Raw genomic sequence first — 26,577 nt, forward strand, 5'->3', positions numbered from 1 at the left:
GAATCACACTTTTAGAAACCAATGTACCAGAACTACTCTGGCCAATACAGTGGCCACTTACTACATGTGGTTATTTAAATTGAGTTTAAATGAAAAATTTAGTTTGTCAGTCCACTTTGTCAATGTATTTCAAGTGCCTAATAGCCACCTGTGGTGAGTGGCCACTGTATCAGCCCAGATATGGAAAATTTACATATTGCAGAACAATTGAACAGCACTGCTCTAGAACGTAATAAACTATATAGAGATGGATTCCTATTCTGCTACCCGCCCCCCAGAGTAAGATCCCAATATTTATATATCTGGTCCACTTAGCATTTACTTTAGTGTAAGGCATAAGATGGATACATAAATTTTATTTATCAGATGGCTAGTCAGTTTTTCATACCCTTTGTTGAAAATTCAATTCTTTTTTTTTTTTTTAAAGATTTTTTATTTATTTATTAGAGAGAGCACATGAGAGGGGGGAGGGTCAGAGGGAGAAGCAGACTCCCCGCTAAGCAGGGAGCCCCAGGCAGGACTCGATCCAGGGACTCCAGGATCATGACCTGAGCCAAAGGCAGTCGCTCAACCAACTGAGCCACCCAGGCGCCCTGAAAATTCAATTATTTCCCCAGAAATTTGGGATACCTTTATCATATGTAGTATTAAATTCCCATCTGCATTTATAGAACTTTCTGGTCTGTTGGATTTGTCTGTCGGGATATAGGAATATTTTCAAGAGAGAATTGGCTTCTGGAATTATTGAACAAAGAAACAGAATTATAGAATGAATCAAAGAATAAAGTCATAAACCAGTTCTATGATTTTTAGTTGACGCTTAAAGAGACATTTTTATTAGAAAATATTTAGGTGGTGTTGAGTTCAAAAGGCATGATGTAGGTCTATCAGCATGCAGCCTTTTTGCCATGAAGTCTGATATTGTATGCAAAGATTATAGATGACCAAATTGACTGAAGGAATAGGCCATTATTATAATATTGTTGGCCCATTATGCACTTATTTTATTAAGTTAGAAAACTAATGTCACAGATAAAAATACAATACTTCATTAAGACATATCGAAAAGGTTAAATAAGTGTATATAAAGAGTGTTAAATTCTTACCTTTTAAAAATGGAAAATATCTTTTTCCTTAAATGTTTATATTTTTGTACATAGGGAGATGAAAAATGGTAGCACTAATAAATATTTTTATCTTAACTTTTGTGTTTTTCTGGCAGAGATTCTAAAGAATGTACATTTAAGAGGTAAAAGATGTTTAAAGTATAAGCGTTAGTGGTTTTTACATTTATTACTTGGCACATTTATATGTGTAGAGAGAAATACAATCTGAACATATCACCATTTATTCATAGTTGCATTTACCTAGACATTACCTAATCTTTTTTAACTTTATTTACTATCAGAGAAAGGTGGTACCATTTCCAAGTCAAGAATTTGTATGTAGCATCAAATTTTTAAAACTTTTTATTTTTTGTTACCAAAAAATAAACTTGAATAATACCATTATGCTAGTCTTGATGTGGATGAAATTTAGTATCTACTACTCAATGCCAAAACTTGGGCGATTATAGACGAATTTACATATGAGCATACTAAGTAGCTCAAGAGGACATAAATCTTGTAAATTATTATTGTGGAAGCATCTAATAACGATATAGGGAACATATTTTGAGGACTGAAACATATTCCAGAGAACATTTTTTTTTTTAACTGAGGCACTTAGGTTTTTATTATTTTTCTTGATATATGTATAGTGGGGTGCTACTTGTAGGTGGGAGAGGAGAAGAGATGTTAAGGGATGGGCAACAGCCACAGAATTCGAGGGTGAGGTAGGTGGGTGAACACAGGCGATGGTTTGAGGATCCATATAAAGTGTTATTTAACCTCAAGGCCACACAATGTCAGACAACTAACCCTCTTCCAGGAGGAGACTGCCTCTGTGGAAAAGCTAAACCAGAGAGGCTACAGGTCAGGGAACTCCACTAAGAAAGTAGGGATGAGGTGCATATGAAAACAGATGTACTAAATTAAAAATATCATACTGAATGGTGAGATTCCTATCCTCATTTCCCTGTCAAGTTCCTGAAAGCCAGTAGCTAGGTTCATATTATGTAGTCAAGAAACTGGAGAATTTTTTACCGACATTTATATTTCCCCATGGGAAAAAAAAAACTGGCCACCTGATTACCATCAAATGAAGCCCATCAACCTATACCTTAATTCATGAAAATAGGACTTTTACAGAGTATTTTAGTGCCTCGGTCTTGAATATGAACTAACAGCTTAAGATCACCAGACATTTGAGGAAAGCATATACCACAGAACATTTTTTAGTGTTCTTTTCTTGAGGGCTAACAATTAAGAAAGACTCAGAGACCACATTGTTCTGTTGTGGGTGTGAATGGAACTTAACACTTAATCACTATTTGACATTATACATTTACTTGGTTACTTTTTAATTGTCGGAGCACAAGTGCCCATAATGTTTTTCTGTCAAGGACCAGATAGTAAATATGTTAGGCTTTGTGGACCATTCAGTTTTCATCACATCTACTCAAATCTGCCATTGTAACACACAAGCAGCCCTAGATATTATGTAAACAAATGAGCATGGTTGTGTTCCAATAAAACTATTTACAAAATATAAGCCATGGGCCCACTTTGACATGCAGATTGTAGTTTGCTGACACTTGGCCTAGTCTATCTAGTAGTGTAGATCTCTGAGAGCATAACACTTTATTGTGTCTCCAAGGGCCTAGAAAATATTAAATGTCCTTTGAATGAATTAAGAAATCTAAACTTTTCTTGAGAATTTTGTGGGCTTCCTTCTGTAGATACTCACTGTGCTTTCTAAAGCCCAAAGAGTGGTGGTAGTTCGTTTGTTTGTTCTTTCTTTTTTTTTTTTTTTTAACACCCAAAGCAGTGCTTGATCTCATGACACCAAGATCAGAGTCCCATGCTCTACAGACTGAGCCAGCCATGTGCTCCGGGGTGGTGGTGGTTCTTAATGCTTCATTTTTATGCGATCTTTGGAATATAACCAGTTTATAAGCCAAAGACTGCTGGTATTCAAAATATTGTAAAGGGGAGCATTTGCTGAACTAAGTGCTCTTGGGTAAGGAAAGGACTTTTCTTAAAATTTATAATAATAGGATGACAACTTGGCAGATAAAAAATACAGATAATTATTAAACCAACACTAGGATCTAAGCTGTTTGAATACTAATCAGGACTTGTTAACTATTCTAATTCTGTCCACTTAGATACTTGGAGTCCAGGGCCCAGGCTACCATGTATATATCTCCTCCTGCAGTGGGGGAAAAAATGATCTTGTAGCTAGATTTTTAAGTTACTTTCACACATACTATTTTATAGCCTTGTTTTATCTGCTGAAAACAAAAAGGCCCTAAGAAAAATGCTAATAACAATAACTTTCAACTTAATGAAATTGTTTTATGGACTTTTATGATCAGTATTACTTCTGTTTTACAGTAAACCTATGATGGACTTGTTGATATTCCTCTGTGCACAGTATCACTTAAATCCATCCAGTTACACAATTGATCTGCAGTCATCTGAAAATAACCCCATTAAATTTAAGCCAAACACACCAATAGGAATGTTGGAGGTGGAGAAAGTCATTTTAAAGCCAAAAATTTTGGATAAGAAAAAGCCTGCGCCTATAATACCGGAGGTAAGAATGTCACTGTGATTTTGATGTCTTCTGGCAAAAATACTAAATTGATTTTTCAGTCATTATCTGCAGCTTATATTTATTTCAAATGAAATAAAAATGGACTTTTCTGGTTAAATTTGATGTGAACATGGCTATTTTGCTTGCCTTGGCCACTTTGTTTAGGATTCATTTGGTTTTCAATCTTTGGATTAACTAGAATTTGGGGAATACTTTTGATTTTAGACACTCTTAAAGTGATCTATAGGACCATATCAGAATCTGACAATTATAAATGATCTACATTTTAACTTACTCTTTTAAAAAGTATTTTTTTAAAAGATTTATTTATTAGAGAGCATGAGTGCACAAGTTGGGGCAGGGGGAGAGGGAGAGAGAGAGAGAGGGAGAGAAGCAGACTCTTCACTAACAGCGGAGCCTTATGTGGGGCTCGATCTCATGATCCTGAGATATGACCTAGCCAAAATCAAGAATCATACACATAACCAACTGAACTGCTCAGGTGCCCCAGAAAGATTTTTTATTTAGAGGAAGGTTTTAGAATCTTTTAATGAGAATTTATTTAAGAATTTATTAAAATATTTTTTGGCTTCTCTATACTTGGTAAAGTGGTGGTTCTAACTTATTCTAAATTGTTAATTCAAGCTATATAATGACTCAGTTTTCTGTAATATATGAATTTTAAGCAAAAAATATTTTTTTCAAAAATTTTTAACCACAATCATTCTAATATCAATTATTTATAAAATTGTTCTGTTTCTATAAGCTATAGAGGTAGAATTTTACGGGTTTCAAGAAATATTTTTCTGGGCGCCTGGGTGGCTCAGTTGGTTAAGCGACTGCCTTCGGCTCAGGTCATGATCCTGGAGTCCCTGGATCGAGTCCCGCATCGGGCTCCCTGCTCGGCAGGGAGTCTGCTTCTTCCTCTGACCCTCCCCGCTCTCATGTGCTTGCTCTCTCTCATTCTGTCTCTCTCAAATAAATAAATAAAAAATCTTTAAAAAAAAAAATATTTTTTCATTAGGAATGTCAACTTTTTTAACTTCAGGAAATATATAAAGGCCAATATATTAAATTAAAGTTTATTTACATGGCTTGAGTGTATATATTCTCATATTTTCTTCATATTGTTATGCAACTTTTTATAAAGTTAAGAATTCTTATCTACAAAATACTGATATTAAGAATTAATTAGGATATTGGGCTATTACCCATCTAGATACATATGTATCTAGGTAGAAATAGTATTTATTTTACAGCATGGGATTATACATGGTGTTTTAGTTTAATGAATACATGTTAAGCTTTAAGGATCTGCACGCTGTAGATTTCGCTTAGCATGGTAACATGTTTCTAAGTTCCATTTGTATATAAGAGTTAATTACATTAAAATGATATGTTTAAAATCCTCTCAATAATTTTAATTAGTACTAGATATCTAAATCAGGGTTTAAGTATATTAAAATTAGCCAAAGTATTATCAAATAATAGAGACAATAGGTAATCACAATAGCTAATGTTTATTTGTTGGTAGTTTACTATGTGCCAGACACTATGCTAAGTTTTTTTATATGGGTTATCTCATTTATCTTCTTTTCAATAGAGAGAAGCACAAAAATTTTATATTTTAACCAAAATACTCTTTTTTTCATCGAGACAACAAACCATTAGATAAATATTCCTCAACTAAAGCATAAAATAGAACATGTATAACTCTGTATTATTATGGGCGTTTGCTCATTTTATAATAAATATTTTAGGGAACAAACAGAAATATCAGTAGTATCAGATATGAGGCTTTTATGTTCCCTTTTAGATTTAAAATCTAATACCTTACAGGGATTATGGATTTAATCTAGATTATTTAATCAAATTATTTCATATTCTTAGAAATAATGAAAGAATATGCTTCAGGAAAGAAAAATAATAATTTCACACCAAAATAGAAAAATACTGTTTATTGTATGACTGTATAATTGTAGATTGATCTCTTATTGTAGACATCATTGTAGAAGGTTTTAGTAAATAAATTATGGTAATAACTATGGTTTTAATCTGTGTTTCAGAAAACTGTGAGAGTAGTGATCAATTTTAAGAAAACACAGAAGACAATAGTGAGAGTTAGCCCTCATGCACCACTCCAAGAACTTGCCCCCATTATATGCAGCAAATGTGAGTTTGATCCACTGCATACACTGTTGTTGAAAGATTATCTATCTCAGGAGCCCCTTGATTTGACAAAATCTCTTAACGACCTGGGACTAAGAGAATTATATGCCATGGATGTCAGCAGAGGTAAGTAAGACTTTTTGTTTTATTCATTTGACAGGATGTGCATATAAAAGCATGTATTGTATTTATGTATAGGGTTTCTGAAGTTCATAATGGTGAGTTAATGGATCCTATAAATAGAAGTCAAAACGTGTCATTGAGAACAAGAGACAATGAAATGTAATAAAATTCAACTTGATTTCAGTTTTTGAAATTAGAATAAAAACTTGTCTTTCTTAGTTGTCATTCACTTTTTACACTTTTCCATCAATCTATGAATATTTTTGGTGGGATTTAACTTAATTCTTTGTGGCTGTAAGATTTAAACAGAAAATAAAGATTTACATTTAAATTCATTGTTGTTTTAATCAAGTGTGAATTACTGTAGACTCACCATGGTTTTGTCTGAGTCTTAATTGTCATTCAAATTTCTAAGTTTCTTGACAAATTTTTTTCTAGGTTCACCCAAAATCAACTAGCTTATAAAATAAATCTAACTCCAAAAAAATTTTTTTTTTTTTTTATAAAGATTTTATTTATTTATTTGACAGAGAGAGAGAGACAGCGAGAGCAGGAACACAAGCAGGGGGAGTGGGAGAGGGAGAAGCAGGCTTCCCGCCGAGCAGGGAGCCCGATGTGGGACTCGATCCCAGGACCCTGGGATCATGACCTGAGCCGAAGGCAGACGCTTAACGACTGAGCCACCCAGGCGCCCAAACTCCAAAAATTTTTAAATAAAAATAGCTTGCAGTATTAATCTATAGAAATAACTGAGTGTATTAAAATTTGGAGATCTTAGATAATGTTTGTTTCAATGCTAATAGACAACTGCAAGCTTATTTATTCAGTATGAATCTGTTTTATTAGAAAAAAAGTTTAGTGAAGGATTACTTACTACATCCTTTGTGCATTGAGCCCTTCAAACTTTATCCTGAAATTGTGGATTTATATAATCCATAGACAGCTATTTCAACTCAGTGATGTTTTATACTTGAACAAACATCATCTTTACAGTCAATTTACCCTCTTTTACCCCCTCCTTCTGTAGCCACTTCTGTTACTGCCTTCAATAAATCATCTTTACAAGGTAAGACATATGAATCAGTAGAAAAAATTGTAACATGAAATTTCTACTTTTATTGGATAAATTGAAAATAAGCTTCTAATTTTACCTGTTTTCTTAACATTACTAATGTGTACATTCTATAAGAAAACCTTCGGCTTTTATTTCCTGAAAAATAATTTATAAGCCCTCCCTCTTGATTTCTGAAATTAATACAATAATAATATTTCAATAATTCATTAAAAATATCATCCTAAGAATGTGAAAAACATTTTTTTAAAGATTTATTTATTTGAGAGAGAGAGCATGAGCAGAGGGAAGAGGCACAGGGAGAGGGAGAGGGAGAAGCAGGCTCCCCACTGAGCAGGGACCCTGGTGTGGGGCTTGATCCCAGGACTCTGGGATCATGACCTGAGCTGAAGGTAGATGTTTAACTGACTGAGCCACCCAGGCGCCCAAGAAACATATTTTTGACTCTCAGACAAGAAAAAATGATTTTGCTGGGTTCTTTAAGTATAGTTCCTGATAGTTTGGTGGTACCATGGAAGGATCTCAGATTATTTACATTGAACAGTTATTCAGAGTAATCAGGGTATATTCATCATAGGAAATTATTGCAGCGTTAAATTGTGAATATTTTATAATAACATGGAAAATGCTTATGCTAGCTTTTAAACCATTTAAGTGTGTTTAATACAGTATGTAAAAAAATTTTTACGTAAAATTTCTGAAAGGAAGTACATAAAAAATTTTAATACTGGTTACCTTGGGTGGTAGGGCTGTGGATGACTTTTTTCATCCTTTTTTTCTTTATATTACAGAACTTTATAATGGGAATTTAACTTTATTAAAAATTAGCCAATAATAATAAAGTCTGGAAGCCTTTTTCCTCCATTAAAAAAGGATAAGCTCAGATAATTGATTACTATAATAATTACCACTCTACTAAAAAAAATAAATAAACTATACACATTATGTGTTATTGGAATCTTCTTTCTTTACCACTTCCAATTTTCCCATAACACAATAAGTCTATATGAGTAATAGTGTGATTATTTATTATTAGTGGCTTGATTCATGAAGACTAGGTTAATCAAAGGAGCTGGAAATTGTTATGTTCATAAAGCATATACTGGCTAATAATCAGAAGATAGACGTTTTAATTCTGAAACTGCATTAGCTGTCAAACTCATTTAACAAGCCGATAGGGCAAATAGCTTTTGATCTGTCTGCATCACACTTTCCACTTCTATAATAACAGATTGGAAAAAGTGGTCTCTGTGCTTTTTTTCCAGTAGCAACATCCTGGCACTTGTACTTGGTTTTTGCTCCTACCATTGCCATTTTCTATATACATTACTCAAAGCAAATTCCATAATCTTATTGGCCTCATTTTGAAGGTGTTGAATGCATTGGTTTGTAATAACCCTTCCACAAGAAAGTATGTATTTATTTAGAGTACTAAATGTTGTGAATGTAACCTTACGAGATTGGATAAGAAAATTAAGAAAGCTCCTTTTACGGTGTCAGAATCTACAAGATCAATCCAAATGCTGTAAATGCCTCTGCCTCCTTATTTTGTCTAATATTATCAGAAGTCTTAGTACTTTGTATGCAGTTACTTATAGCCTCTCTTCTGGAAACAGGAAACTATAAATTTGAGTTGTTTTCTAGTAAGCTCAAGCCCTTGTGTTTCTTAGTGTTTAACTCTGACTTCTGGTGATCTCTGCCATAAAGCTGTAAGTGAAGACTTAGCTTAACTAGTATGGAGGATGACAGGGTGCCTGGAAATTGCTTTACCAAAAATAACTTCGCTTATATGTATTGCACTGTACTACCATGTGAAATATCTACATTCAGTTAGTCTTCATCTTAAAATGAAATAACATTTCTTAAAAAAAAAAAAAAGGAAAAGCCAAAGGTATTATATATCATCGATGAGTAGATATTATATTGAATTTTACCACTTAATGCCTGTGTGTCTTGGTGCAAGTTATTTAAACTGTGGTCACCAGGGCTTCAGATGTATAATGGGACAATACTATCTGCTTCCATTTCTTTACATTCCCTAACTTAGAAAAAGGACTCAGAATGATAACTTGTGATAATTTCTGATAATCCTCTTTGGATTGTTCTAGGAAAGAAATTAGGCATGTGAAAAAATCTGTAACCATAAAGTGCTATCCACATGTTCATCATTAGTTAGTATTGTCAGTAAACTCATTGTACAGAATGCATACTGCTTATTTAAAATTTAAAGCATCAGATTTATGAAGTTTTAATTTGTGAAATATTCTTTATCGTGTTATTGAGGCATATTGCATTGATATACTTACTGGCATTAACAATCTTTGCTTTCCTGGAGTAGCCCCTATTTTGTCATAATTTATTTAATTTTTAAACATTTTTTTAAACAAAAAGACTGTACATACAGTCCTAAAAAAGGGGTATATATTTAAGATTTAAATGTACTTAAGACCATACATTTACTTCTAAGTGCTGCTTTAGACATATCCCATAAATTTCAATATACAGTACTTTGTTTCCAATATCACTGAAATTATATTGTGATTTATATAAAACACATATGTGCTCCTTAGTAGAAATGTTTTCAAAATTGATATATTCCCCAATCCTTGTTTCTCTCTTTCTCTCTCTCTTTTAAAATTTGTATTTTATTTGTTGAAGAAACTGGGTCTTTTATCTTACCGAATTTCCCACATTCAGAATTTTGTGGATTGCATCCTGTGGTGCCATTTAATATGTTTTTCGATTGTCTCTATTTCTTGTAAATTGATTGTTAAATCTAGAGACTTGATCAGATTTGGCTGAGATATTTTCAGCAAGAATACTTCATAGGTGGTATTATATATTTCCATTAGCAGCCATGTAATAGCAAGTTACATTTATATATGTATGTATGTATATATCTCTGCACCCAATGTGGGGCTCAAACTCATGACCACAAGATCAAGAGTTGCATGCCCTACCAACTGAGCCAGCCATGCACCCCACAAGTTATCTTTTTTGATGTTAGCTATCAATAATCATTGCCTGGATCTTGATTAGGAGTTGGAAAATAATCATTATCTGCAAATATGCCTTTAATTATAAATTGAGATATTTCAGAAACAGCAAATTTCCCCATTCAGCTACTTGTCTACCTAGGTAGAATTCATTCAGAAGAGGCAGGAAAAAAGTGTGATTCTTTTCCTTCATCAGTATTTATTTATTTATATAGAGAATTTTTTTTAAGATTTTATTTATTTATGTATTTTAGAGAGAGTGAGTGTGGGTGGGGTGGGGGAGGGGCAGATGGGCGAGGGAGACCATCTGAAGCAGACTCCCTGCTGAGTGCAGAGCCCAATGGTGGGCTCGATTTGGGGCTTGATCTCAGGACCTTGAGACCCAAAACCAAGAGTCAGACGCTTAACGGATTCAGCCACCCAGGCGTCCCCCTTCATCAGTTTTTAAAATAACAGACTGGTTCCTTAGCAGTACATAGAGGTAAACAGTAAGGATCAGTTATTTTTTCAGCATCACTACAAGTCATGGAATTAAACATATGCAAAATGTTTCCATTTATTGAGTAGTTCTATGATGCCCAAACTGTCCTGACCTTGGCCAGTAAAAACCATATCTGATTGATTCCTGTGCCCTTTTAAAAGGATCCCAGTGGACTCTGATTTCTTTCTCTCTGCTATAATTAGATATTCCAGACTCATCTTTACAATCCTTGGTGTGGACAAAGAATCAGCCATTCTTATGCAATCGTGGTCCCTTTTTAGTGGGAAAAGGTGTTTAGAGACCATCTGGGCCAGGGCTACTCAGCACCACTGGACTTGTCATTGTTTGTAGGCCTTTTCAGTTGACATTAGGAAATACTTTTTGGAAAATGGAATGTTAATATGTAATCATGAGGTTGACATTTGCCATTCTGATTAAAATGTGGTTTCTTAATTTTGACACTATTGACATTTGGGCTTGGATGATCCTTTTTTGTTGGGGGGCTATCTTGTGCATTGTATTGTGTTCAGCATCATCACCGGCCTCTACCCAGTAGATGCTGGTAGCACATTCTCCTGCCCTACCCCTAGTTGTGACAATCAAAATTGTCCCCAGACATTGTCCAGTGTTCTCTGGAATGGGGGTGGGGCAAGATTGCCACCTAGTTGGGAAACATCGTATTGAAGAAATAATCTTTTGGAAACACTTAATAAAGTACTAAGTAATTATAGTGAATCATGCTTTAGAGAATAAAATATTTCATAATTGTTTAGCTCTGTGACAAAATAAAAATTCAAAATAAAGGGACAAACTGTTGATAGCTTCATATCTCATTTAATTCAAAGTGTCCATTTTACTTCTGAAATGTTGGTAATTATGGATAGAACAGACTCTGAGTAACAAAGAATTGAGTTTCTGTCCTATCTCTGTCATTGCTTGATGGTTGGCCCCAAGTATGTATATTCGTTTCTTTAATCTTCAGATTGCTCTGCTGTGAAATAGGAACAATAATACTAAACTTCCTTGTTGCTTTGAGAATTAAATAAGATATAAGATGCCTAGCGGAGTGCATGGTTCATAGTAGACCATAATTAGTAGCTTTCATCATTGTATAAATTTTTCAAGGGAAAGAAACTGAGGGAAAACTTGGAGGTAAATCTACAATTCCATGTACAAAAGTAAGAGGCTTTTCTTCTATTTTAGAATCCTGCCAAATATCACAAAACCTAGACATTATGAAGGAGAAAGAAAATAAAGGGTTTTTCAGCTTTTTTCAGCGCAGTAAGAAAAAGCGGGAACAGGTGAGTATTTTCTTATGTAATATTTTATAAGATTCTTCTCATCTGTTTTTAATTGCATGTGCTTTTTTATCTTGAAATGACCTCTAGGTTTTGCCTTTTCATTCTTTATTAGACTGCAAGTGCCCCTGCAACTCCTCTAGTAAATAAGCATCGCCCAACTTTTACAAGGTCCAATACCATTTCCAAGCCATATATTTCAAACACCCTGCCATCGGATGCACCCAAGAAGAGGCGGGCCCCGCTGCCTCCAATGCCAGGGTCTCAGAGCGCCCCCCGGGACCTTGCTCACATCCAGGAGAGGCCAGCTTCTTGTGTAGTGAAATCCTTGAGTGTGGACGAAACAGAGAAGGTACATAATTGTGTTTCGTTTTGTGTTTTTAGGATGGGGCAGAGGACCATCTATTTTTCCTCTTGGCCTTTTCCACATAGACTGCTAATAACATTAGTAACAGTCACTAATATGTAATGAGATGAATAACTTGTTATTGATAACATTGGCACTGGGAAGAGATTACATATGTATGGTTCTGTGATGCAGTAAAGAATAAATGTGTCAATTTTAAGTAACTTTTATCTTCAAGCAAATAAATCACCCATAAACCTTAAAGTCCTGGCTTACTAAGGCCCAGCCAGAGGTGCTTGCTTGATGCATGTATTGGGAATGCAAATACTCAATTTTGAACTTTTTTTTTCATGGCACCAAAGTCTTTATGTTGCATTCATGGGTTTCTAACTAGATGTATCTTCTTGACCTGACTCTGGGATTCTCACAGGGAAATCCAGGTGTCTTGTTGGTACATAGACACTCTATAGTTTAAAAAAAAAAAAAGTCTTTTTATATAGAATATATTGCAGTTACTTTTATATACTCTTATGTTCAAAGCAGGGTTCTGGGTATGTCTTTTCCCCATACTGACTTACTATTGCTTCTGTGTACTACCACATTTCCCTGGAGTATGCTGTTTTGTGGAAATCCATTTGCAAACTACTTTTCATGCCTATAAAATGTGTACATTCTTTGCTTTTTTCATGTGGACTATAAATGAAGTTTTAAGTAAATGTGATTAAACATGAGACTATATATTTTGTTGCTTGTAATCAGACAAATTATTCAAGTAACTTTGAGAGCAAATTTTATTTTGAGATATTTGAGACACTGAGAAGTTTTCTTGTATCTACTTGAAGGGTTTTTATTTCCCCTTGGAAGTTCAGTAAACTAAATGCTTAAGTAAACTAATGCCTCCCAACCAACTAATAAACATTTCTTTGTTTTCTTAACTTTAAATATTTTAACTATAGTTTTTTTTTTTTTAAGATTTTATTTATTTATTTGACAGACAGCTAGAGAGGGAACACAAGCAGGGGGAGTGGGAGAGGGAGAAGCAGGCTCCCCACCGAGCAGGGAGCCCAATGCAGGGCCTGATCCTAGGACCCTGGGATCATGACCTGAGCCTAAGGCAGACGCTTAACGACTGAGCCACCCAGGCACCCCTTAACTATAGTTTTTAATTGTAATTTATAAACTATCATATATGCCTTTAGAAAGTAAATAGCAAGGTGGCTGGGTGGCTCAGTAAGTTAAGCGTCTGCCTTCAGCTCAGGTCACGATCCTGGAGTCCCAGGATCAAGCTCTGTGTCAGGCTCCTGGCTCAGCAGAGAGTCTGCTTCTTCCTCTGCCTGCCCCCCGTGCCCCCCCATGCTCATGCTGTCTCTCTCTCTCGTTTGCTCACTCTCACACACTCTCTGTCTCAAATAAATAAAATCTTAAAAAAAGAAAATAGCAACCAGGGTAGAAATGAACAAAAAAATGCTTAAACTCAGTAGTTATTTGAAAAATCATCTATTAAGCTGTCTTCTTATAGAAATAAAATTTTCTTGTCTAATGTCCCTGGTATAAAGTCTCACCTTAAAAATCAGGAGGATAGTTATATTTTCAAATGATAGAATCATTCGCTACAAAGTTTTCCAAAGTAACTACTTGGTAGTTGGGTGAAGTGTTACAGAAGAGGCGATTCTTGGGTTTAGTATTAACATCTGTGTGGGAGTACCTTAGGCAACAGGAACCATGTTCAAAGACACGGGAATGTGAAGACTATGGCATGCCTGGGCATGAACAAGAATCAGAGACTGAAATTGAATGAGATAAGCAGAGGCCAAGTCAGGGTCTCCAAAGACTTCATTTTGTGGGTGTAACTCCTTTGCATTTCTTCATAGTAAGTCATTTAAAAGGTAGCACTTTCAGGATTGTTTTAAATTTTTAATTACCAAAGTCTGTCTTTTCTTTATGTAGAAATAAATCTTAGCTCCTGGTCACAAATTTTTATTCCCGGTGACCTCATGCATTCTATTTCAGTAAACTTACTCTGTGCTTGGACCTGAAGAGGTCTACATTGTGCAAGAAATAGTCTGCTTCTTAAAATTCTAGACTGTGTTTCCAGTGGCCTCACCAAAAGCCATTTCTTTTGATTCTCACCCTCTGCTCTATGACCAGTTGATGCTCCCATGTTAAGTAATCTTTTTTTTTTTTTTTTGTATGTTGCCTTTGGCAAACTGGACATCTTTATATAATTTTCCAATTATTTTTTTCTTTTGATCTGGACATCTGGGTAGTTCTTTGATGTATTGTTAAGTAGGACCCAGAATTATTTGTTCCTCCCTAGAGAAGCTGAAGAACCATTTTTTATTTCTTCATTATAAAAATTCTTAACAATTAAGCCGTGGTTCGGGCGGTGTGTGTGTGTGTGTGCATGCACGCGTGTGTGCATGTGAACTCATGCTTTCCTAGGCATCTCTGCACTTATTTCCTTAACTTCTTCACCATATTTGATGTGCTAAATCACCCCTTTGGTCTTGATTTTTCTCTCTTCCTTGGTCCTGATTCTCTTTTTGTATTTCAGCTCTTTTTTTTTCTTGCCCCCACTTCCTTTACCTGTTTTCTAAATTTGGAGGTACCTGAATCCATGGTCTTAGCCTATATTTACTGTACTCTTTCAGAGAAGATGTGTTCTTTGTTGAGTTCTCAACGGTAGTGGTTTGAATAGTGTCCCCCCCAAAAGATATGTTCAAGTCAAGGATCTAGAGATAAGATCATTGTGGACTTTAGGCTGGGCCCAGATCCAAAGACTGCTGTTCTTGTAAGTGGGGAGGCACATGCACAGAGATAGAAAGGAGGAGGTCATGTGCTAACGCAGGCAGAGATTGCAGTTATGCTGCCATAAGCCAGGGAATTCTAGAAGCCACCAGAAGCTGGAAGAGGCAAGGAAAGATTTTCCCATCGTACTTTCAGAGAGCTATGGCCCTGCCAACAGCTCGATTTCAGACTTCTGGCTTCCAGAACTGTGAAAGAATAAACTTCTGTTGTTTTAAGCCACTCGGTCCTGGTAAGTTGTTACAGCAGCCCTGGGAAACTAGTATATCAACTTTGTAATTCCAGTCCCAATATTTTATTCCAGTTGCAGACTGAAGTCATGGTTACTTATTTACTCATCACTACCTGGAAATCAGCATATTGAAAATCAAGCTTATTTTTGTTCTCCCAGATTTAAAAGCTCAGGATAATTTTCAGTGTGTTTTCTTTTTATTTTTGCGTCCAATTAGTGAGTCCTTCATTCAGTCTCCCTTCCTTGTCTTTCCTTGTCCCCTTCTTTCCTTCTTCTGTAGTCATGCCTTAGGGAAATCCAGGGTGCGGAGTAAGGAGAAGACCAGTACTTAACTTGTCTTCCCAGTTCAGGAACTTTGATAACTGGCAGCTATTTTTGAGGCATTCAAGGCCCTCTACAAACTGATCAAAATGGGGGGGGGGGCAGTTCTACTTTTGTTTCTTTCTTTTCAGCTTTGTTGAGGTATAATTGGCAGAGAAAACTATAAGATATTTAAAGTGTACATTGTGGTGATTTGAAATACATATACATTGTGAAAGAATTCCTGCCATCTGGTTAATTAACACATCCGTCACCTCACATATTTATCTTTTTTTTTTTTTTTTTTTTTTGAGAGAGAGAGAGAGAGAGTGTGCGCACCCGAGTATGAGTGTGCACACAAGCCTGGGGGAAGTGGGGGAACAGAGGGAGCAGGAGAGAGAGATCTTAAGCAGGCTCCACGCCCGGCTTGGAGCCTGATGTGGGGCTGGATCTCACGATCTGGAGATCACGACCTGAGCCGAAGTCAAGTGTCAGTCGCTTAACTGACTGAGCCACCCAGGTGCCCCTCTACTGTTTGTTTTATGTTTAAGATAAAAAATAGTCATTATTACTATAGACATTTTATATTAAACAACTTAGTTTTGAATTTGAAGCTTTAAAAAGGCACTGTTTTTGATGATTGAAAGTAATAGACTGGGAAAAAGTATCTGGAAAAAAATTTTCAAATCCCTGAAGAATTTTGGATATATTCTTATCCTGGAGATTTTTATTGTTCAGGAGTCAGAATAAGCCACAAGGGTGCGCTGTTTAACAGACCTACAACAGTCTGATTTTTACACTTTCTTTCCCCCACCAAAGCATCCTTTAATAGAGCAGAAAGAAAATAATGGAAATAGTTACATTATATTAGAAATAGCAAATGCTTATCTCTTGTGTGTGAAGTGTCAGAAAATAGAGCTAGAGAGATAAATAACAGTAATGCATAACAAAGTGATTTCTAATTAATGCAGTTTTCTTCATTTTGAGCTTTCACTTCATGTTAGTATCCTCTCAAGTAGTCGTTGATATTCTGTTTGCCTTACATGGGCTTACAGATAAGTCAGTCTACCTGTAGCTTGTAAAAAAATTTTGTTCACCACGTCTATTTTATGCTTTTTGGCTGTCAGTATTTAATAATTGATCTCATTTCTGTGAGGCATTTCTCCATACTGGCAAATTAAAGTATTGGATAGTGATTTTGGAGCTTAAACTGAAACTCTTCACATAAAAGGCTGTTGGTTTTCTGGCTAATTTTAGCAACTGATTGTGCAGTTTCCAAAGAGGATTCAATAAAAATCCAAGTCAGTAAAATAATTTATCCTAACCTGTTTTTTTGGCACAGTTTTGCAAATAAAATTATTTGATCCACCTAAAGAATATATTTTAAAGAATACATAGTTTACTGTCATTGCTATCGTGTTTTTTTTCATGTCCCTAAATTTCTGTGTACTCTTTTACATTTCAAGCCTTGTGTCCTGTTCCTTATAAAGGTGAATATACTGTCTTCTATGGAAATGTTCATTTGCAGAAGAAAACTATCCAATTAGAAATTTTCTGGCAGTTTTTCTCCGATCTCTTTGAGCATTTTGTGAATATGATTCCGCCTAAAGGTTAGAAATGCCATTTATGCAACAACATATGTAATGGATGGTTCCTACTCTTTTTTACCTAAACCATATCACATGTATTACTGTATAAATGCATAGTTATTTACAATAAGATTATATAGTTATTTACACAGATTGTCATTTATTTCACACATGACAGAAGTCAGAAATGCAATGACATTGACTTAAATTGAAAATCACTTAGAATTCTGGGATTGAAACTAAGTTCAGAAATCCAGTATCTGTACCATGTTCGCTGACCAAGTTTCTGTGAGGAGCACATTTAATAAAATCTGTGGCCAAAGGATGTCCTAGTATTATTGACAAATCAGCCTTTTATGAAGGCTGATTTTACAGTTGAAGAAGAGGAGAAAGAGTTGGACATGAGTTGCGGATCATCTTGACCCACAGAATCCACAGAAACTTTTGGAGAATTCTTTATTTTTGCACATTTGGTATGGTTTTGCTCTTTGGAGTTATGTGTGTATACAGCAGTAAAGCGGCTTTTCCCTGGCTACTAGAATGGTACCTCATTTTCTTTAGGATGTTGGCTTTTGGCTAACACAATAAGGAATTATCTTGAACTTTTTATTTCATCTCATTTTGCATTCTGGTGCAAACACTCAAATGTTGAGAAATGGAAATACTTTGCCATCCAGTATTATGCAAGTGAAATTTAATACTTAGAGTGTGTTCATTTTTTAACAGCTGATTTAATTGTTTTTAAGAAATATTTGACATTGTTCATTTTTTACTCAATTTTACCTTTTAATGTTTATCATGGTTTATAAGCAGGTAAGATGATAGATTGTCATATGTTTATAAAATGTGCAAGAATATATTTGGTCTTAGTTTCACTTAATAAGTTTTAATCCTAGATGTTTTGTGCAGAGTCATTAAGGTTGATGTAAAAAGAACATACTTGTCATCTTTAAGTAATCTTTTTGTTTTTTTCTCTAGATTATCACACAACATTTGATTTTCCCCGCCACTTTCCACTTATATTTATCATATAGAAAGAAAACCACACACATAATTCTACAATTGCCTAGGAACAGTGGTTGCCATGGCATTTTTAGTTTGATGTACGGGATACAGCTGTCTGTATTTCCAAAAATAAGACTTGTTTCATTCAGTAGAGAAATGCACCAGTGCGGCATAATAGAATATAATCTGCTTCCCCCTTTTAAGGCTTTTCCATATATATATAAATATACTTAGTCTTGGTAGTTTTAATCACATTTTCAAAGGGTCTTAATCACAAGAGCAAAATTAATGACTAATGCTTATATAGCACTTACTAATGTTTGAGACCAGGTACTAAGCACATTACTCATTTAATGCTCTTGAAAATCCTCTGAGCCATTACTTTTTAGGTTCCTGCCAGCTTTACCCCTGACCCAAATGTAAGGAACTATGCTCATTATGAAGTTGTTAGACTTTAAAGAATTGTACTATTCAAAGAACAATAGGTCTTAAATGGAGTTAATGTGGATTTCTCTCCTTTATTTACCAGTACACAATCATTGTGTCTCTCTGAAGCACATACTGAATTAATAAAATATTTAAAATAATCAGTGTTAGGAATCTTCCTTTACAAGTTCCTATAGTATGAAGCTTATTTAGGCTTTCTACCGCTGTGACATTTGGGACCTCTTGGGGGAGAAAATGCCTTTCTTTGGTAACCAGCATGTACCAGAGACCAGGGCAGAGAGAAGCAGGCCTCTTTCCTGGAGCCATGGGGATAAAACTATAGGTTCACTTGGATAATGCCTGCCATACAGCCTTGGCCCCCTTTCTGAGATGAACTGAGTTGATCCCAGTTTGTTCCCTTGATTGCTACTTTACTCTGGTGGGGGCCCTATACTGTTAATCTATAGATGTTCACTACTTCCCTACCCTACCCCTAGACACTTCTTTTTTTTTTTTTTAAAGATTTTATTTATTTATTTGACAGAGAGAGAGAGACAGGGAGAAGGGAACACAAGCAGGGGGAGTGGGAGAGGGAGAAGCAGGCTCCCCGCTGAGCGGGAGCCCGGTGCGGGGCTTGATCCCAGGACTCTGGGATCATGACGTGACCCGAAGGCAGCCACTTAACCGACTGAGCCACCCAGGCGCCCTCCCCTCCCCCGACACTTCTTTTTTCTGATCACTGACCAGGAGAACCTTGATTACCACCATCATCTGTCTTTTTAACTTGACCTGAGCTCTGATTTCTCCTGATTTATCTTCTCTTTTTCCATCTGAGATGTATTACTGAGTTAGGCCCTCGTCTTTGGGCATTTAAAAAATGTCATTAGTAAGGGATTACCACTAATAAGACTTGGTTATATGATATCTCAAAGTATTATAGCGTTGATGAAATGAAAGCACAGGTTACTTTAGGGAGAAAAATTTAAAAACCTTGCAAGAGTATAACCCAGATTGTAAAATTTGTGGGTTTTTTTCTGATCTACATGGAGAAGGGCTGAAAAGAAAGTATATTATGGCAGAAGCAGTCCTACTCTGGCTTGAGAGAGAGTCTTGAATCTACCAATAGGTCTGTTGTTGTCATGATTTTTCTCATTGCCTTCTTTTGTCTTCTACCTTGAAAAGCAAGCTTTTGAACTTCTTTGTGGCTTGGGTTTCTCCTCTGTACAATAAGATTTTGTAACTAAATTTCCAAAGGTCTCTTCCAACTCCAGTGTGATCAAATTATTTTATTCTTCTGTTGTCTTTTAAAATTGGCCTTTAACAGATAAAAGTGCTTTGTTACATGGATCTTTGGTTTGATCAGTGTTAATCAGATAGTGATACCTAGTCCTGGTATTACTTCTCTGAGGATTTTTGAAACTCCAAAGTATAATAATGAAATAAAACATTGATTAACTGACATCTTTCTCCCTGAACTCCTGACTATAACACAAAAGTCAACACCAGTACTTTGGGCATCAATAAAAAGAGGTAGAGGATACAGAGTTTGAGGAAGATATGCTCAGGTTAATGAGTTTGTTAACTAGAGGATGCAGGTGTTATCATTGACGAATGAGGAGTTTGAATCTAGAACATTTTGAGAGAAATCTAGTGGCAAGCTTGGCCACCCAGAATCCTCTGAAGGGATTATAATTTTAGTAACCAAAAAAGATAAAAGTTACAAGTGGTGGTATTTGGACACCTCTAAGTGAATCCAGCTCTAATCTCATTACTTGATGTCATAGAATTTATTTCAGCAAATTGATAGGAACACCCTTAAAATTGGCAGAATAGATGACTGCTTACATGGTGTGGCTTTAATAGCTCCAGGCCCTGATACCACTGTCCTGTTTCTCCTTACCCTACATACAGTAGTCTGGTACTGGACATATCTCCTCTGTTTCTTACACCCCTTCACTGATAGGAGTTTTCTTCATCTAAGTTGACCTAGACAGGCTAAGACTTTCAGTGCTCTCAATGAAGGATCTTAAAACAGGTTTATTGAGAGAACATGAAAGTAGGATATATAAGTCCTAGATTTTTAGGAGTCAGAGAAATCTATTTAAGGGGGTGGGGAGGGTGTGGAAAGAGATTCAGGGCAGCAATACAAACACTCCCTAGCTTCACCAAAATAGCGTTTTATTTTTAAAAACTTCATAAAGAAAGAAATTGGCATATAGGCCTTCATTCAATACAAGTCAAAAAAAATGCGTGTGTGTGTGTATTGAAGTATAGAGGATATGTATAAAAGGTTGAACACCAGAACTTCTATGAGGTAACCTGTATTTGTTGGGATTTATAGGGATTTTTCTTTTTTTGTTTCCTTACCATTGTATGCATTGTTTGCATCTTATATGAGATTGTGCTAATTTTATGATCAAATCAGTAAAACTGAATTCATTGTGATTGAAAAAAACTTCCCTTTACAGCTTTGCTTACTTTGCAAATTCATTATAATACCTCATACTTCTATATTTACTTTATTATAATTATGCATTTTGAAGTTTAAGAAAACTGATCTGTTGTCTAAGTTGTAAAATTATTTTAGAAAGAATTCTTCCATCAAGAGTTAAGAATTCAGACTCAGGGCCACCTGGGTGGCTAAATCAATTGAGGGTCTGCCTTTGGCTCAGGTCATGATCCCAGGGTCCTGGGGCTGAGCCCCATATCGGGCTCCTTGCTCATGGGGAGCCTGCTTCTCCTTCTCCCTCTGCTGCTCCCCCTGCTTGTGCTCTCTCACTCTCTCAAATAAATAAATAAAATCTTAAAAAAAGTTAAGAGTTCAAACTTGACCTTTGGTTAGTTATGTAAAAGGTCACTCATTGGGGTATAATTCATAGTAAATTAAATAGTATGTTTTTAGTATTTATAGAGAATATCCAAGTTGGAGAAGGATAATGGGATTCTGGCACTTAAGAAAAAAAAAAACGTACGAGTTTTTAGACAGTTTCAAGGGGTGGCTTAGATTTTCTCCTCTAACCCATTCCTCCCCACATGTGGAAATCATAAACAGAAATAAAAAGCCAAAGCTTCTAATAGAAACATTTAACAATGTCCTTGAAGTTGGGCTACTGTATTTCTGTCCTTTGATTCAAGTTGTTTTCTTATTTTTCTATTTGCAATTTTTCCTTTACTCTTTTCTACAGAATATATTGATTTCAGTGACCCACATCGTATAATTCAACTGTGATTAATAAGTGATCTAATAACTTGTACAGAGCTAGTACTCAGTAAATCTACTGAATGCTGTTCAATTCTATTTTCTTCAGCTAAATTTAGTTCCATTTTGAACCAGTAAATCCTGATTTGGGTGTGAATTCTGAGGGATTAAGTATCTGGCATGGTTTTCAACTTGACCTTGTCACTTTCGCTGGAGTGTTCTCTTCTCTGTGCAGTATTTTCCTTTTCACAGACTGTAAAACTCAGTGATGTGCATTCCTGTTAGGCTGCAGTTTTCACTAATGGTAGGCAGACTTAGTGACTCTAACTGAAGTAAATAATTGAACATCTCTAATCATTAACCAAAGCGTTTTCCCCTAGTAAGTAGAAACCTCTCTGAGTTCTTGTTTTGTAAACCCTTTGGATTTAAATACAGTTTAATCTCAACTTCTTTTAAAAAATTTCAGTTATAATTTGGCCAAAGGAAATGTATCTTGGTGCTGAAAGCTAAAGACTGTTCTAAAGAGTTTTTCAACTTTAATTCTTTACATTAAATTTATGAAATATTCAAATTTATGTATTATACACATCCATATACCCATCACCAAGATTTAACAAATTAGTGTTAAGTGTTGTGCTTTTATTAAATTCCTTTAAGGTAGGGTGGAGCTGCCTGAGGTGACATAAAGGTGGCATTTTTACACATAATGAATTACACACAATGAATTTGGCTTATGCAGTGGACTAAACACCAGTTCCTGAATGCTGGGCACTGTTGAGGTTTTAAGGTTGATCATAATGGAGATGGACTGTACGTACTAGGACTCTTACCACCACCATCACTGCAGACAAAGTACAATCTTAGAATAAGTACCTCCTTTTATCCATACTTTTCACTCTACATTAGAACCATCATTTGCTTATTTTATTTACAGATCACGCTCACATACTTAAAAATAGATGAGCTGCATGTTACATTAGTTAATATTTATGGAGCAGGTACTGTATACTAAGCACTGTGCTGAGTTTTCACACGTCATTTCACATAAGCATCCAGCCCCTTCTGAGGTTTAGGTACTCTTACTTTTCCCACTTAATAGATGAGGAGGCTGAACGTTGCAGAGACACTAGATGGCCATGCTCCCTGGTTCAAGCCCTGACATTATCTCCAAAGCTCATTTGTTTGGTAAGCATTACACTAGGCCGCCTTCCAACTTGCAAACCCTCTAGAAGCCTCTCTCCAGTTAGACACAAACTCACTTTCAAAAATACCGGGTGGCTCATGCCTGACTAATGCAAGGGTAGAGCGGTTAGGAGACTATTAGGCGTATACTCCTGAAAGGCACAGGAAAACTAGGGCTTGTGCGTGCAGCTTAGTTAGACACTAACGGCCTTCCTTGCCTTTTTTCTTTCTTTCTTTTTTAAATTTTTTAGCATTTTATTTATTTTAAATGTTTCAAGTTTTTATTTAAATTCTAGTTAAATGTAATATTAGTTTCAGGAGTAGAATTTGGTGATTCACCACTTACATATAACACCCAGTGCTCAACACAAGTGCTCTCCTTAATCCCCATCATCCATCTAGCCCATTCCCCACCTCCCCTCCAGCAACCCTCAGTTTGTTCTCTGTAGCTAAGAGTCTCTCGGGGCACCTGGTTGGCTCAACGGTTAAGTGTTTGCCTTTGGCTCAGGTCATGATCCCAGGATTGGCTCAGGCCATGAGCCCGTGGTCTTGGGATCAAGCCCCAAGTCGGTCTCCCTGCTCCTCGAGGAGTCTGCTTCTCCCTCTCCCCCCGCCCCTGCCCACCCCACCCCCTGCTTGTGCACTCTCTCTCAAATAAGATCTTAAAAAATAAAAGCCTTTTTTATATGCCTCCCTCTCTTTTTTCTTTCCCCTATTTTCCATCTGTTTTATTTTAAATTCTACATGTGAGTGAAATCCTATGGTATTTGTTTTTCTCTGGCTGACTTATTTCGCTTAGCATAATACACTGTAGCTCCATTCACCTCCACATCATTGCAAATGGCAAGATTTCATTCTTTTTTATGGCTGAGTAATATTCCATCACACACACACACACACACACACACACACACACACACACACCACATCTTATTTATCCATTCGTCAATGGACATTTGGGCTCTTTCCATAATTTGGCTATTGTTGATAATGCTGCTATAGACATTGGGGTACATGTGCCCCTTTGAATTGGTATTTTTGTATCCTTTGGGTAAATACCTAGTAGTGCAATTGCTGGGCCATAGGGTAGCTCTATTTTTAACTTCTTGAGGAACCTCCATACTGTTTTCCAGAGTGGCAGTACCAGGTTGCATTCCCACCAACAGTGTAAGAGGGTTCCCCTTTCTCTGCATCCTCGCCAACATCAGTTGTTTCTTGTGTTGTTGATTTTAGCCATTCTGACTGGTGTGAGGTGGTATCCCATTGTAGTTTTGATTTGTGTTTCCCTAATGCCAAGTGATGATGAGCATTTTTTCGTGTGTCTGTTGACCATCTGGATGTCTTCTTTGGAAAAATGTCTATTCATATATTCGCCCATTTCTTAACTGGATTATTTGTTTTTTTGGGTGTTGAGTTTAGTAAGTTCTTTGTAGATTTTGAATACTGACCCTTTATCAGATATGTCATTCGTAAATATCTTCTCCTATTCTGTAGTTTACCTTTTAGTTTTGTTTCCTTTGCTGTGCTTCTTATCTTGAAGTCCCAGTAGTACACTTTTGCTTTTGTTTCCCTAGCATTTTGTATGGAACTCATGATGTGTTTACTTAAGCATCTGTGGTGGTTTAGTGAGTCTGCTTTCTAGAAGTAGTCATTCTTGGGTTAGGAACCTCTCTATTCTTGTGTGCTGACTACATATACTCCACCCACAATCCTCAGTATACACCACTTTTCTTGTTGCAGTCTATTTAGGAACACCTAGATCTTCTAACTTAAATGCTTCTTCTCCTGTGGGCTTTTACCAAGAAAAGGATGTTTGCAGTAGATATAGAACATCCCTTTCTCAAGGTCCAGGGGTTCCTCCACTTTGGTCTTAATAGTGATGTTTTATTTTAACACAAAGTAACTCCCAAGTTTGATTTCTGTTACCTTTCCTTCCTAGCTGATTGAAATTATTTTCTAATAGCCTTTAAAAAAGAAAAAAAAAGCAGGGGCGCCTGAGTGGCTCAGTCAATTAAGCATCTGACTCTTGATTTTGCCTCAGGTCATGATCCTAGGGTCATGAGGTGGAGCCCTGTGTCAGGCTCTGTGCTGGGGATGGAGCCTGCTTAAGATTCTCTCTCTCCATCTCCCTCTCCCCCTCCCCCACGCTCTCTCTCTCTTTAACAAAAACAACAACAACAACAACAACAACAAAACTCTTGTCTGTCTTGAAAGACAAGAAATATATATTAAGCTATTTCCTTGAACACTAACACTAATATTATTGTACCCTAGGACAAAACTTCCATTTCCATCATTAATCTTTTGCTGATGATCTAAACTCACCATTCTTATTCCTTGAAAACTCCTGCCCTTGGCCCATCCTACATAAGTTGTTAAATTTACAGTTTTGTCATAAACTTAATAAGTTTTAACCATTAATTATACCATGGAATCTAGTTATGACAGGTCATGTATATCTTTCTGGTACCACTCAGTGACAGTCATGCTGTCTTAATGTCTTCTTAGTCTCTGTGATCCAGTTGCAACTCTAATAATGTGTGTCCATTTATTTTCATGTTACACCTGCAAAACAGGGTAAAGGGAGTTAAGTTCTGTAGGATAAAGTTATAAAAGATGTGCTCCTTCAAAATGTTGTGTCTTTTCTTTTCCCTTAGCTGACTTCATAAATGCTATTGAAAATTTTTTAGTAAAACTAAAATCTGGGTATTTTGACAAATTTTAAATTCTTTATCCATAGAAATATCCTGTACAAAAAAAGTTTGCTTATTTTAAGACCTCTAGGGACACAGATGAAATATGTGAGTCTATTTTTATTTTGTCTTTGAGTTATGGATAGGTTCATATAAACTTGTGAGTCTGCAATATAAATTCCTCCCTTCTAATTTCTGTACCGTATATTTTATTATGACCAAAATTTAAGAGCTCTAACTCCTAAACAGATACTGTCATTTGAGAAATTCATGACTAATTCAAGTCATGACTGCTTTTATCAGGTAATAGAAAAGACCAATAAATGACAGTGATTGGGAATCTGGCCTAACGGGGAGCACAAGTTTGTATTCTAGACCTCATGAAAGCAATCTGTCTAAGCATGGGAAACAAGTTTTCAGCGTGGAAGTAGGAGGAAAATCAAATGCTGCCCTAAATTTGTGCATTCAGCAGTTACTTATTGATCACTTAACTATGTTCTTACTGGTAAAGTAAGTCTGTGAGAGGAAGGGAGCATGCCTTAATAGGGCTTTACTAAGTAAATTCATCTGAGAAATAAAAATGACATATTCTACTGCTTTTGATACTTACGTCATTATTTTGAAAAGTGAAGTGCTGCATTGTTTTAGGAGAATTTTTGGCCTTTTTCCTAATGACTTCTAAACTTGTTAATTTTATAAGATAGCAAATGAAAGTTTCCAAACACAGAGATATATAATTAATCAATAAGAAGAAAACTTTATATTCTGCTCAAAATGACATTTAAATACTGCTTATCCAGCTGTATGATACGGTGCATTTCCTCCTCAGCCCTTTATTGCCAAGGGTCCTTCTCTTGATTGTTTCAAAAGTCCAAACCGCAGTTGAGGATCTGTCCCCACATCCACTCTGGAGCGGGTGGGGGGTAGGGGTGGCCCTTAGATTTAATCAGACTTGGCTTTAG

At 35.9% G+C, this 26,577-nt stretch overlaps 1 protein-coding gene across 7 annotated transcripts in view; it reads left to right on the plus strand.

The window, feature by feature from the left end:
• Positions 1 to 26,577, plus strand: part of COBLL1 (cordon-bleu WH2 repeat protein like 1) — a 159,085-nt gene that overhangs the window by 108,370 nt on the left and 24,138 nt on the right. For 5 of the 7 annotated variants that reach the window (XM_032409219.1, XM_032409225.1, XM_032409244.1 and 2 more), the window contains 5 exons: positions 3,498 to 3,699; positions 5,766 to 5,994; positions 7,019 to 7,057; positions 11,744 to 11,841; positions 11,954 to 12,190. In XM_032409219.1, coding sequence (XP_032265110.1) covers positions 3,498 to 3,699; positions 5,766 to 5,994; positions 7,019 to 7,057; positions 11,744 to 11,841; positions 11,954 to 12,190 — 805 coding nt within the window. The remainder of the gene's footprint in view (positions 1 to 3,497; positions 3,700 to 5,765; positions 5,995 to 7,018; positions 7,058 to 11,743; positions 11,842 to 11,953; positions 12,191 to 26,577) is intronic. The other 2 variants (XM_032409232.1, XM_032409245.1) reach the window with 1 other exon arrangement.

Source organism: Phoca vitulina, unplaced genomic scaffold (assembly GCF_004348235.1).
Source record: "Phoca vitulina isolate PV1807 unplaced genomic scaffold, GSC_HSeal_1.0 scaffold1, whole genome shotgun sequence".
NCBI lineage: Eukaryota > Metazoa > Chordata > Mammalia > Carnivora > Phocidae > Phoca > Phoca vitulina.